The sequence below is a fragment of the Martes martes genome (genome assembly GCF_963455335.1).
Source record: "Martes martes genome assembly, chromosome: 9".
NCBI classification, from domain to species: Eukaryota; Metazoa; Chordata; class Mammalia; order Carnivora; family Mustelidae; genus Martes; species Martes martes.
The window spans coordinates 43740042-43753742 of NC_137896.1; the positions used below are offsets into that span (position 1 = coordinate 43740042).

A 13701-nucleotide genomic window follows, 5' to 3' on the forward strand; every position below is an offset into this window, starting at 1 on the left:
ACTACAAATTCTGGCCATGGAGTATGAAGGATTAAAGCTTTGCGGATGGCTATTGCCATCTGCCGCTATTCTATGGTTTGGTAGCAGTGCGTGGGTGCATGGGCTCTGGGCCCAGGTCCTGGCTGTGTTTCTAGAAGCCCCAGAATATCAGAAACCCCTCTAGGTCTTGGGATGGCCTGTCTGAACCCTTGGGGCCTGATGTAGCCAGGGCATCTGGAAGCCTCTGATGCGTGTTTGTTCATTACATGAAGTCAGAATATATTCTGGGCTTCGGTTCCCTCATCTGTTCCCTGTGGTTGGTTAGAAGCAGGAATGACAGGACCCTGGGAGGGTTTTGCAGCCACAGCTATGAGGCCACCCCACAGACTGGCACAACGACACGGGTGTGCTGGCCAGTGAAGTTATCACTGGTCACCCGAGTAACCAATAACCACAGCAGTGTATACTAACAGCTCTGGTAATCTGAGCTTCTGCTGTTTACGTTCTTAGCACTATCATTTCCCAAACTTCATTCTCATCTTGTAAGGACTTTTTGAAAAACAACAAGAGGAAGGTACAGCTTTCCTGAACAAGCTCTGTTGGAAAAACACTGAATTGGTATCGCTTCTCTCCTCTCAGAGGCGACATGGGTTTTGGACATTGAAAAACTCTTAAAAGTGGCTGATTAGGGGTGCCTGGGTGGCTCAGTGGGTTAAAGCCTCTGTCTTTGGCTCGGGTCATGATCCCAGGGTCCTGGGAACGAGCCCCACATCGAGCTCTCCGCTCAGCAGGGAGCCTGCTTCCTCCTCTCTCTGCCTGCCTCTCTGCCTACTTGTGATCTGTCTGTCAAATAAATAAATAAAATCTTTAAAAAAAAAAAAAGTGGCTGATTAGGAACTCTGTGACCAATGTGCCTGACAGCCAGTGTTTGGCGATAGCTTAAGAAGTAGGGGATGGTGGTCACCATCTGAGTCTTGGATGATGTCACTGACACCTGACTCCACTTTGGGAAGAAAAGAGAGTGTGGAACAAGGGGTGAGGGCCCCACTGCCAACTTGCCCATGGCCTTCAGTTGTCCATTCATGGCCTGGTCTTCAGCCTACTCAAAATCAATGTGAAGGGGCTAGGCTTGATATCTCCTGAAGCTTCCTCGAACATTCTATGATGTCCATTGCTGGTTTCAGCAAATTTATGAGGAGGATGAATACGTAAGAAATGCTATCAATCAAATCCTTATGAAGAAGACTTTAACATGAAGGGAAGAACAGAGAAAGGAGGGCAGAGAGGGGAGTAGGAGAGATAGAGAGAGATGGAATGAATCTGTAACATGACCACCCTCAATGAATGGGGGAAATCTGTCATCTTTCGGGGAGTTATAGTTAGAGGCTACCTTGTACAGTGTCTGGGGATCAACCTGACGGCTAACTGCCAGCAAACTGGCCACAGTGGGATCTGTGGGCAGAAGGGCAAGCCTACAACATCCTGGCACAGGTGAGCACAGCGCATGGTTCAGGGCTCCGGCAAGTAGAAGCCGGGTGTAGCTCTACTCCTCTTGCCAGAGGCTGGTGGGTTATAAAAGGAGCTTGTGTAGCATCAACTTGCCTGATTCACTTTGGGACCAGTACATCTGCAGTCTTAGAAGGGTCACCAGAATGACCCAGTGACACCAGGCAGAGTCTTCTGATAGTCTCTATGAATTTAATTTGATTTTGTTGTAGGAGAAAATTACAGGAGTCTTGTTTATCAGGCAGGTGAGCATAATAATCCTTTCCAAGAGGGCACCATGCACGTCGTGAGTGTGACTGATGAAAGCTTACGGTACAAGAGTCGCACTGGCAGCAGCATCCTAAGACCGACTTAGACTAATCTGGGTTAAGCTCCAAATATGACCTACATTAAAAGTGGCAGAATCTGGTGGAGCCTTAGTGAGGAATTTCCTCCCACTTGTTCTAAATCCTGGAACCTTTACAATCTGGCCTATCATGAAGGAGGAAGTATTTCTGACCATATCTTGGAGAAATCAAATGTGTTTATGTAGGGCTCACAAATAAACAAAGATTTGTGCTCCCTCTGCTGGCTCCCCACAGCAATATTAAAGTAGAAAGGAACCCAAACCAGTGTTGGCATGTTCGGCAAACAGTTGATTTGCGTATACTGGGAACAACTTGTTTAATTTGGTTTGGGACACTCTTTGGAAAAAATCAATCTTTATGAGGGTCTGACCAAGGCACTTGGAAATTCTTAAAATTAGTTATTAAATGCGACATACCTGTAGTCCTCAACTACCAAATTGCTAGCTGTGACTGTAATAGTGATTTGCGGATTCATTTATCAACAGACACAAGTGGATTCCTCCAAGGTTTTAAGGTCCAGACACAACCTTTAAAGCAGTTTGAGGGGGGGCAATCTCAGGTTCAAGCTCAAGTTTTGTTGTTTTTCCTCTTGTTTATAAGACCAGCTTCCAAAAAGTAAAGCTTTATACTATTTATATCCTCTCCGATAATGTCAAACATTAGACTTGATTTTCCAAATCATTAGCATGCAGAAGAATGACCTCATGGTGAACAGATGCACTTGGCTGTGAGCTGCAGTGATTACATCAGTCCCGCCCAGCAGTCAAGGGCGCCCATTCCAGTTAACCCTTTGAAGGCCTCTCTGCCAGCCCCCCTTCCTTGGAAACGTGCATGAAAACACAAGCTGAGACTCTCACCCCAAAGTGCGTGTGTGTGTGTGTGTTAAACACGTGCATATACATGCATAAACATATACATGTATGCAAACACAGAGACACACATACACACGTATGTGTTAATTGCGGACAATATTTTCACACTGGCTACCTTATAGAAATTGTTGGCCAAAAGGGAAGGAATCACAAGGAACACAAACTACAGGGCTAAGAGAAAGGCAGCTCAAATGCCTATTATACACTGAGTATTATTACCAGTACAGATAGTGGACAGAAGAGGTATGAGGTAGGTGGTGTTTTAAAATAACATTTTCTGACTGGGAAAATATGTATTTTTTTAAAATCTCCTTTTAAAAAGCTGAGTACCCACCCATGAGCCTAATTATTGAAGATCTGACTTCTTCATGGGTGGCTGACAGTGAGTCATGAAGAGAAGCATGCGTACTTGGCCAGTGTGGCCCTCTGTGGCTTCCTTGGGTGGCAAGCAACAGCACTGGGGCAAGGGGAGTCTGAGGAGAAGGCATTTTCTCGACAGCAGCATCTTTGGGCAAGAGCCCTTCCCACTGAACACATTTCTTACTTATGCGTAGGACTCCACGGCTGATATTATAAGCCTTCCCTCTAGAAAAGGGGGCTGCTTGCTGCTACAAATACAGTATGGAAGGAATACAGGGTTCAGGTTATTCTCCCTCTGCATTAACGACAAAGCCTCTTGCAGGGAGGATACAAAGGAAACCTGGGAGTCCCTAATTCCTCAGATTGTGCATATGCATGTGAGCAGGAGCCCAAGGCCCCGCTTTGATGGCACTGCTGGCCGAGATGGTCTGATTGGGTCCTAAGTGCACTGTGGGGGCTTAAGCCGCTCAGGGTCAATTTTTCCAGTTGGCTTGCTGCTTGGAAGAGCAGAGTCTACCTCTGTTTCTTAGTTTAAGCTAGCTGGCTCATCTGGGTTTGACTGTACTTGTCCCAAGAAAATAGGGCTAACACTGAATAAATGAAAAATGTTTTCATCTGTAAAAGCGGTACCAGGCCGGGACAGGGATTCCTCAAAAGCAAAACTGGCAGGGAAAGGAGGGGAGGATGTGCTTCTGAAAACATGCCTATTTATGGTCTGGAAATGCTCCACCCTCACTGCATGGCCCCCAAATTTCAGTGCACATCAAGTTCTTTCCTAGTTCCTTCCTAATCTTTGTTGTGGGCATATATATGCAAAGTGGTGACAGAGAACATGATGTTCAGACTTAAAATCACGTTCATGGATTGGCATGATATGTGTACCCAAAATTTTATCACTCAACACTGAATGCCCTAAACCCTAAACATTGTGAAATGTCATCCGGATGCTAATAATTTGGAAAGAGGAAGCCCAGCATTTGTCTTGATATCTCATCTTTGGTTTCACGTTCCCTTTGTACCCGTTCCAGTGCCCACTCATGAGCTGTCAGACCCTTATCTGCTAAGTGACTTTGGCAAATGTGATGCTCTTGAAGAAGTCTGTCAGCCACTGCCTCCAAATAGCAGGTCTTGGAAAACCCAAATCACTTCTCGAGACTCACTTAACATGTTACCTACACACTGGCTCATTTGAATTGATTTAAGTCATTGTGAACTTTTAGAAAAGATCAAATTAATTTATATAGATGCTAAAGTATGCATAGGAAACAAAGTTCATCAATATTTGTTTCAGGAACATCTTAATCTGGAGCCTTAAGAATGTAGCAGCTAAGGAATGTCAATATCTAGTTATTATTTAATTTCTTCTAATTTTAAGAAACAAAAAGCTTTCTCAAGAGTTTAAAAAAAAAAAACAAAAACCCAACAACAACAACACAGAAAAATTAAGCCCCAGTACCTCATGAGGATGAGAAAGAGCTGAATGAGATCTTTAAAAAAAAATTAGCTTTGCCATGGATCCTTCATGTTCTTTCACCTACACACTAGAAATGATTTTAAACCTCCAGCCAGAGTGGTGTGAAATCTTCATTTCCCTTGAAACGGATTTTTTTTTTTTTTGGTTTAGATAGAATGTTGGCAGAGTGTATAAAAAAATTCAATTCACAGCTGTTCTACTTTTTTTTAATGTAAGAAACATTAATCAAAGCTTTAAGTTATAAGCTTTCTCATGTTGTTTAGTATTCCAGTTCAACAAAGATCAATAGAGGCCATCCCTGTGTTTCTTGACGCCTCACCAGGAAGCAGAGGCGTGATTATGTAAATCGCAGGGCTCCCGCACCTCGGCCAGCTTGCTTATCTCTCAGGCCTTCTGCCTGCTGCTCCTGGCTCCCTGTGCAAGAGCAAGCCTCTCCCTCTTATCTCCCAACAAAGCTCGGAAAGGCAAGGACTGAAGCCAGCGATGTTAAACAATGATGCATGGCTGATTTTATTTGTAAGTGATTTATTTCACTGAATTTAATTTTTTTCACTTTGTGTGTAAGATATTTGTTAACAAGTCAGAATCGGAGAAGTAAGGCGGTGTTCAGAGACAATTGACACAGGTTAGAAATCTATTAAGCATGCTAACAGTTGTGTCTACACCGGTGGAAGCAGAGGGAAGCCCCTCATTGAGAATTTCAACATGCATTGACTAAATATCCCATTTATTCTCTGAAAGGCAATTAATCTGTAATTACATGCAGAAATTCACAAGTAATTCTATTCTTTGGGAAAAAAAAAACCCCCACAGTAATCATATAATCAGTTTAAGTGGTAGTACCCTTTTTTTTTTCCAAACTGGAAATATAAAAAGAGTAAAACCTAAAAACAAAGACATGCATGGAAATTTTTGAAATTTTCCATTGGCGTAATAAATGAAAATGATTGAAAGCCAGTTGCTAAACAGGTTCCACGCCAGGTGCTGCTCTGGTCGGCAGCTTGTCCATGTGACACAGACCACTCCAGAGAGAAAAGCGTGCACGCCGCTCTGCTGTAATGACGGACCAGGGGACACTGTCCTTCCATTTCTCTTGCATTAATCCCTGACCCGAGTATCTCGGCAGCATAATCCCCATTTAGCATTAGTAGCAACGGCTTCGACTGTGAGGAACACTTTTTTGATAAGTAAGCACTGATTTGGGCATCGCTTTTAAACAACATATTCCCAGCTCAGCAAGAAACCCACACTCCTGAATGAACTGGAGCACATTACTGAGAAAAAGTTCATTAACCTTGCTAGATTCGGGGGTTAACAGGATAGCTAAAGAAAAGCACTGAGTGAACAGCTCGGATACAAAACAAATTAAAATGAATGTCATCATTCCTTTTGATATTCATTAGTTGATTCAGAGGGAGAATGCTCTTCTTAAATTTGCAAGCATTTATCTGTGAAAAACAGGTGTACATCTGCTGCTCGAGTGCGTCCTAAGCGCGGGAGGGCAGAATAATGCAGACACTCACCCGTTCCGCCGAGGGAGGGGCTGGGCGAGGGAGAAAAGACTTGGGCGGCAAAATCCTCAAACGTCATGACTTCTCGGTGGTTCTGAATTATTGCTTCAAGGTACAGAGCTCGTTCTTCGTAGCTGCAGTCACCGGTCAAGGAAGCAAGTGCACATGTGGAATGACATGCATAACAATGACAGCTCACTTTGGTTGGGATACAGTTATGCAACTTTGACGTGGGTGAGTGGGGAGGGGGAGAAAAGTACCTTGCAAGTCCATTACCATCCTGCCAGGGAATTAAATATGACTCAGAATTAACAGTAAGATTCTGATATTGAGATCTAAGTCCCTCTTAGACTTTGGTTACATCCAACAGCAACATTCCTGAAAAATATGTACATCAATGGTTATAGAAAAAAGCAAAAAGTCGTTAAGCTTGAGTCAAACAAACAAAAACGGAGGCACCCGGCTGTGGGACAGTGTCGGACCATCCCTTCCCGGGTCAGTGGATATACAATGTTCTTCTCAGTCTCCTAGAGAATGAATTGATGCTTAAAGCAGGAATTGGTGATACACTTAAAAAAAAAAAAAAAAAAGGTGAGAGGATGTGCTTCCCCGGGGAAGAGGGAGGCGGGAGGCCGGGAAGGTATGCTCAGAAAGGGCACCAGTACCTCCAGCCAGGATGGGCTAGAGCATGAGAAAATAGGAGCTAATAAGTGAGAGACTCTAGCAGAGAGGGCACAATGCAATTTAAAAAAGAAAAGACTATTGCCTTTTAATTAAAACTGCAGTCTGGAACACACGCATTCAAATGTGTAATCAAAAACCAGTCACCAATAAAACTTACAAGCGTAACACACTGAAGCAACTTTCCAGCTGTCTTAATAGGACCCCTGTGTGTGGCAGCCTTTCACAGGGCAGAAAGCAAATCTTCCCCTTTTGTATGGCTTCTGTTTCCTCAGAAGGTGAATCACGCACTTCCAATAACAGGATAACGTCAGAACAATTTGACAGTGGATGGAGGCCCCGCACGTATGACTTTATGAATTAACACTTGGGGAAGTTGGCATGACGTCTCATTTTCCCCTTCCCAGTTATCAATGCAAAAGTTAAAAGACGTGTTTGAGTTACTTTGAAAATCATGCTAATTCTCCAGGAACACAGGGAACATGGATCACCATCAACCAGTTCACTATTTGCTGCTTGGGAAGAGCCAAAGTAATTTCTAGCATTTCTCACTGGATTTTAAAACTATCTTTCCAAAACGGCCTCTTCACAAATAAAAGTTGGTGAAAATGATGTTTTTCTAATCAGCTTTCAGTAGGAAGCATGTGATTTAAGATAGGAAAATATTTTTCTATTTTTTTTTTGTTCAAGGACGCACACAGATTTCCCAAGGCAGGCCCTTCCTTTTCATCCTCCTTTAATTATAGTCAGAGAAAGAGTTTTTACAGAGTGAGACCAGAGGCATCCTGGGGCCTTGCTGGCCAACGTGGTAGCCGGGAGCTGCACGTGGCTATCTAAATTTAAATTTAAATTAATTAAAATGAAAAAAAAAAACAAAAAACAAAAACCAGCAATTCCCTTCCTGGGTCCCACTAGCTGTACTTCAAGCACTCAGCAGCCACACACACACATGAGCTAGGGTTACTGGGTTGGATGGCACAGACAGAAGACGTGCCTTTTGTCGTGGAAAGAGCGACTAGGCAGCTCACTTCCAGAATTTCTCTTTAGGGTCGCTCTAGGCAACTCTAGAAAAGCAAAATGCATTTGAGGATGTCAAAAGCGACCTCTCTGATGGTTTCCCAGTGCTTTATATAGAAGGTCACCACAGCTGAAGGCCTGGGTGGTGGGAGCTTGAATTGGCTTCTTAAATGCACGCTGAACTCCGGGTGACACCCTGACGAACGAACAGGCTGCCGCACTTCCACAGTGAGAGGCGTCCTCTCAGGCCCAATTCTAGAGGGACCCACTAATGCCATTCACGTCTCATTATGAACACGCTTATTCTGCACAGCACTTGGCTGTCGTGCGGCTCGGCCCTCCGAGCACAGCCCCAGCGAGCCGCGGGTCCAGGGAACAGCAGGACGTTAGGCCTGAGTGGCCGTCTGGCGAACAGGCTCTCTGACACTAAGCTGGCACGTGCTGGCCCAGCAGGGGCCGAGCGAGGCGTGACAAATTACTCAAAGAGCTGAGCTAAACTTATGGCTGACAACCACCTGAGCCTTAGGACAGCCGTGGCCCGCTGTCAACGCGCAATTCATGGCTCCCCCTTTCAGGCCGCAGTCTGCTTGAGGGCCCGGGTTAGAGCCGGCGCAGCCCTCTAAAGACCTGTCATGCTCTGCCTAGAATGGTCCTGCTGTTTCCTGAAAGGCCCCACTGCGTCCAACACGTCCACATACAGTGCTCGGCACAATGGCGAACAAAATAGAAGTGCGGATGCATTTTGCTAAATATGCTTTGGAAGCCGTGTGTCTGGAAGAGTGGCTGCTATGTTAATCGAGCTCACAGGCAACCCTACAAAGAGATGCCATGTATAATACCCCGTAGACTGACCTCAGACATTAGCCTGTCATCTTCACCCAGGATGACACTAGCCAATTTGGAAGCTTGTCCTTGTCAGGCTGGAGAAATCCGGGTGCCTAAGAGCAAGTCCTGTGCTAAAGTTACAGTGGGGTGATAATCAAGTTTTGAGATTCTCTGGCTCAATGAATATTTATGGTCTGACTCCTAAAACAGGGTACTATGGAAGACAGCACAAAAAGATGCTTCCAGAACCAGATACTAGAGAAGGAAGTGTTTACCTCATAGAAGATTCCTGATCTCGCATTCACGCCCCCAACTGTCACACGTAGCACACACTCCCCCACCCCCAGGCTGGTCCTATGCTGTCATGGGAGCGTTAACAGCGCTAAACTGGGTGTTGTCATTTAGACAAACATCCATTAGGGACTGCAGGGAGACCAGGAGATCACCAAATGCATTTTCACTCGTGGCCCACGCCAGGGCATGTAAACACCATGACAAAAAGAAAACAAACACCACCCCAATCCTGGCAGTGTTTAGAAACAGAGAAGGAGCTCAGGGTGCCAAAAAATCATTTCTTTTAGTAGCTCTTAAAAATCGTAGCTCTGGGATTTAATGGATTGTATTAGAACTACTAGCAAGGGCAGTTAGGAGCAGTATTACCTGACATTTTCTTCCCTAACATCTTTAGGACTTCAGGGCTGGTTGCTTTGTATATATATTAAAAAAAAAAAAAGGCATTTATAACTTAGACATCAAAATGCTTCTAAGGTTCTTCTCAGGCGTAAGACATGTTAAGATGTGAACCAAACGCTGTAATAATGCCAGGAGTGGATGGTCAGCGCCTCTGGCTGAAGGCAGGTGGCTAAACAGGCACCTGGTCACACATTCAATACCTGTTTTCATACTGGCTATTGTCCTGCTGTTCTCTTAAAAAGGCCACTAACAGATGTAAAACTTAAATGCTGTCCTGAATTACTATCTCATTCAAAACCACACATAGTAAAGTATGCTGTTAAAGAGAAAATTTTCCCTTTGATTACTCAATTCAGAGAGCATTTAAATTACTATCTAGAAACCCCTCTTGGTTTCTAGGTATTTTGAGCTTCTTCAGTGACCCACTGTGTCTATGTTGTCATCTAAGAATTTTATCATTTACCAATGTTTCTCTACTTGAATGAAGAGGCTATATATCTTTGCTGCTTACATTTTATCAAAAACTTCCAAGAGAACTTTCTGAGATCCTCAAGACACGTTCAGCTGGGTTGCAAAAGCTCAAGAATCCAAACCCAACTTCTCCAAATTTTATTTTGATGATTATTTGCTTCTATTTTCCAAAACAGCAGCAGGAGCATGCGAGGAAGAAACTTGACTTTTGGAGGAAGACGGGCCTAGGTTGGAATTCTAGTCCTCTTTTCCACCCAGTGGGGGACCCAGGGCAAGCTGCTCCAATGCCCCCAGCATCAGCTGCCTTATGTGTAAAGCAGTGATGCTGACACCTGCCCTTGGGCTGCCCCGAGGATCAGATGCAATTGTGTAATGAAGCCTTAACCCTGGTTCTAGCACACAGGAGAAGCACCATAGATGTGGACTGCCTGCTCCCCTTCCTCCCTTAATGTGGGCTTCTAGGTTCCTCTCCCAGAAAGAGCATAGTGGATAAAGTAGGAGGAGCCTCTGTGTCAGGCTTTAGGACGAGCATGCCACCTTTATGTTAGGCCTCTGTGAGCCAGGGGAGTGCCATGGGCCCCACAGTACTGGTCAGCAAGTGGAAGCACAGAGGAGTCCAGTGATTTTTCCAGAGTCACAGTTACTTGGTGGTGCAACTGGGACCAGAACCCAGGTCTTCCAACCTTTACTGCTTTTGGCTATTGTATCTTGATTTCTATGGTCCATGGGATTAAGCTCAGGATCCCATACAAAGTTGGGAGCTAAACTAGCAGTGAGGATAAATCAAGCGACTGAATTACACAGAGGTCTGAAAATCCACCTAAGTCCATAGGTTTAAGCTGCAATGATACCCATAGACCACGCTGACTTTATAAATTCAGAAAAATAACAATTACTTCATTTTAATTGCTTTTTTACTTATTCAGGCTATGTGTTTGTTGACTGCTATTTAAGACGTTCAACTTCTTTCTAATAACTCCTCCTCTTCTTTTGTTTGCTTGTTTGTTTTTAAGGAAAAGGGAGAACTGTTGGCAAGAGTCTCTACTGTAGGTTGTACGTTTTTTCAACCCTTGACACTCTTCTTGCCAGGACCTTCTCTACGTTTCCAGGGAGTGGACACCAGACCCAGGCCGACAAAGCAGCCTTGGAGGAGGAGGCTGCCTCCTGAGGTCCGGATGTGTGTCTTCTGCAGTGGTTCCCATACCTGTCCCTGGTTTTCTTTCTTAACTCCTTGCAGTCCCTTATCACTGACACCAGGCTGCCCAGAGCTAGGCCCTCTCGTGACTCCGCAGACTCCCCTTCCTGTGGCAGTGGTCCACAAAGGGAGGGAAGCCACGTTTCGGCACCACCTGGGAGGCTTTGGTCAACCTCGAGCCCCTTGGATAAGTTGTGGCACTTGCAAATTTTGCCACCGCTGCTTTCCCTTGAGAATATGATGGGGGAGAAAAGAACCTCCTGCTATAGTTACCATAGAGGACTTACCGTAGAGGACCGTCTCTTCCTCAATATCCTTATATTAGCTTCCTGTGGCCGCCGAAAGTGACCACAAGCTGGGGGGCTTAAAACAACAGAAGTTTATTTCCTCACAGTTCTGGGAGGCTGGAAGTTCAAGATCAAGGTGTCAGCAGGGCCTTTGTCCCTGCAGAGACTCCAGGTGACTGCATCATTCCTATCCCTGCTTTCTGGCCATACTGCCCCCCTCTTCTCTGTGTGTCTCTTATCAGGACACTTGTCATTGGATTTAGGGCCTACCTGTATAATCCAGAATGATCTTCTCATCTCAAGATCCTTAACTTACTTATAACTGCAAAGACCCTTATTGAGATAAGTTAACATTCACAGGTTCTGGGATTAGACATACCTTTCTGGGGGCCACCACATAGCCCACTATGCTCCTTGAGTGTGAGTCAGGTTCATCCTTACATTACTTGCTACTTAGCTTATATATATGTTGCCTGGGATTTGTGCCCACTGTTCTGGGCTATGATACTGCTAGATATATTCCAAGCAAAGGCAGTTTAGAAGGAGAAATTAGAGAGTTTTCCATTTGAAGTAAAATTCTGCATAGATTAAAAAAAAAAAACCAACAAAACCAAGTGATACAGAACTTCTAGAAGAAAGTATGGGCCAAACACTTTGTGACCTTGGGATATGGAATAATTTATTAAACAAGAAACAAAAAACATGAACCATAAGGGGAAAGACTGGTACATCTGAGCATATTCAACGTAAGAACTACTGTTTGCCAGAACACCATAAAGAAGGTAAAGTTACAAGGCACAAAGTGGGAGAAGTTGTCTTATCACCTAACTGACCAAGGCTAAGTATCTAGAATAGATAACGAACTCCTGTAAATCAATAAAAGAACCAAATAATCTATTAGAAAAATGGGCAAAAGACATAAACATTTCTAGAACATAAACTATGAATGGATGTTAAAGTGCTTAACATCACTAAAAATCAGGGATTATTAGAGCCACAATGAGGTATCATTTTATATATACCCGATTGGCAAAACAAAACAAAACAAAATCTAATAATCCAAGTGTCAGAGAGGATGTGGGGCAGAGGAACTCTCACAGCCTACTGGTAGGAAATAATTGGCCTAACTTCTCAGGAAGGCAATTTGACATTATTAAGGAAAGGGCAGCAATTCCACAGGTAAGAATGTTTATCATATTCTATAGACAATAGCAAAGTCAAAAAAGAGATACAAACCATTTTTAACTTCTAATGATAGGTGTAGTCACACAGTAGAATACTATACAGCAGTGAAAATAAACTATAGATACATATGTGTATTAGAATGGATGAAACTTAAAACAATGCTAATGAAAAAAGTAACTCACTGAAGATCATTCTAACTACACACATTTAAAAAAAAGTGAATCATACTGCTTTAGGAATACACATACATGCAGTGAAACTATAACCTAGATTACCTCTGGGGTAGAGGAGAGGTAGGTAGCACATGGAAGGGTCACAAATACATTGGTCGGTACACATGGGGGGTTAGGATGGGGGCATATTTCATTGTTCTTTAGGACTTCTGTAAATGTCCAAGGTTTTCTGGTCTGTAGAAAATATTTCATAATGAAAATAAGCCTTCTGGTAAGAATGGAATATACTGCTAATCAAAGAGATCTATTCTCACCTATTCAAAGGACAGAATGAGCTTCTCCAAGCCAAAGGCAGATAGGAAAGGTATAAGTTTAGTTATTAGAGATAACAATGATAGGCAGGTCCGTCTGACTCAGACACAGAAAGAGCAGAAAAGAGGCAGTGCCATTTCTAAGGCCTTAGTTCCAGAAACAGACTAAAACATGAGTGCTCAACATTTTCAGAAAGTTGTGGAAAACTTTGGATACAAATGCCATTCATGGGGAGGAGGGTATTGCTTCAGAGAAAATGTTTTCCTATAAAGATACTTGTGCTAGAATGACTGCCCACTAAGAATGACGAAATGGGTTGAACTAGAGAAAAGTCAACATACTGTATTTTATATGTATGTATACACACACACACACACACGCACACACACACATACTGTGTGCACCATTTTATAGAGCATCCTGCTCTGCTTAGTACACTTGATCTCAAGTGAATCTGCCCTTTTCAGAAAGCAAGTCCACTTTCATTCAAGCATCCACCCATTAAAGAAATGCATGCTGAGTGCCCACCAGTGCTTGGCAATGGGCACACAACTGGGGAATGGGACAGTTGAACATGCTCAGATGTACCAGTCTGCCCCTACCCTGGTCAGACCCCCATTCTAGCATGGACAAGTGTCAAATAAGGGAAACTGTTCATCCATTAGTGCCAGGTAGGAGAGCAGGGACTGAAAGGGCATGGAAGCCTCAGAAGGGGTGGCCAAAAAGGGGTTAGCCAAGAGAGGGTGGGGGCAGGCCTCTCTGTAAGAGCATTCAGGTACAGAGAGGCATGAGCTGGAGGGAACCCTGGGGAGG

General features: G+C 43.9%; 1 protein-coding gene across 2 annotated transcripts in view; it reads right to left on the reverse strand.

Annotated features, from left to right (window-relative positions):
* RALGAPA2 (Ral GTPase activating protein catalytic subunit alpha 2) overlaps window positions 1-13701 on the reverse strand; it is a 317564-nt gene that overhangs the window by 16167 nt on the left and 287696 nt on the right. Inside the window, exon 39 of one of the 2 annotated variants that reach the window (XM_080812607.1) lies at window positions 6062-6183. In XM_080812607.1, coding sequence (XP_080668733.1) covers window positions 6062-6183 — 122 coding nt within the window. Of the gene's footprint in view, window positions 1-4687; window positions 6184-13701 lie in introns of those variants that run through there. The other variant, XM_080812608.1, reaches the window with a different exon arrangement.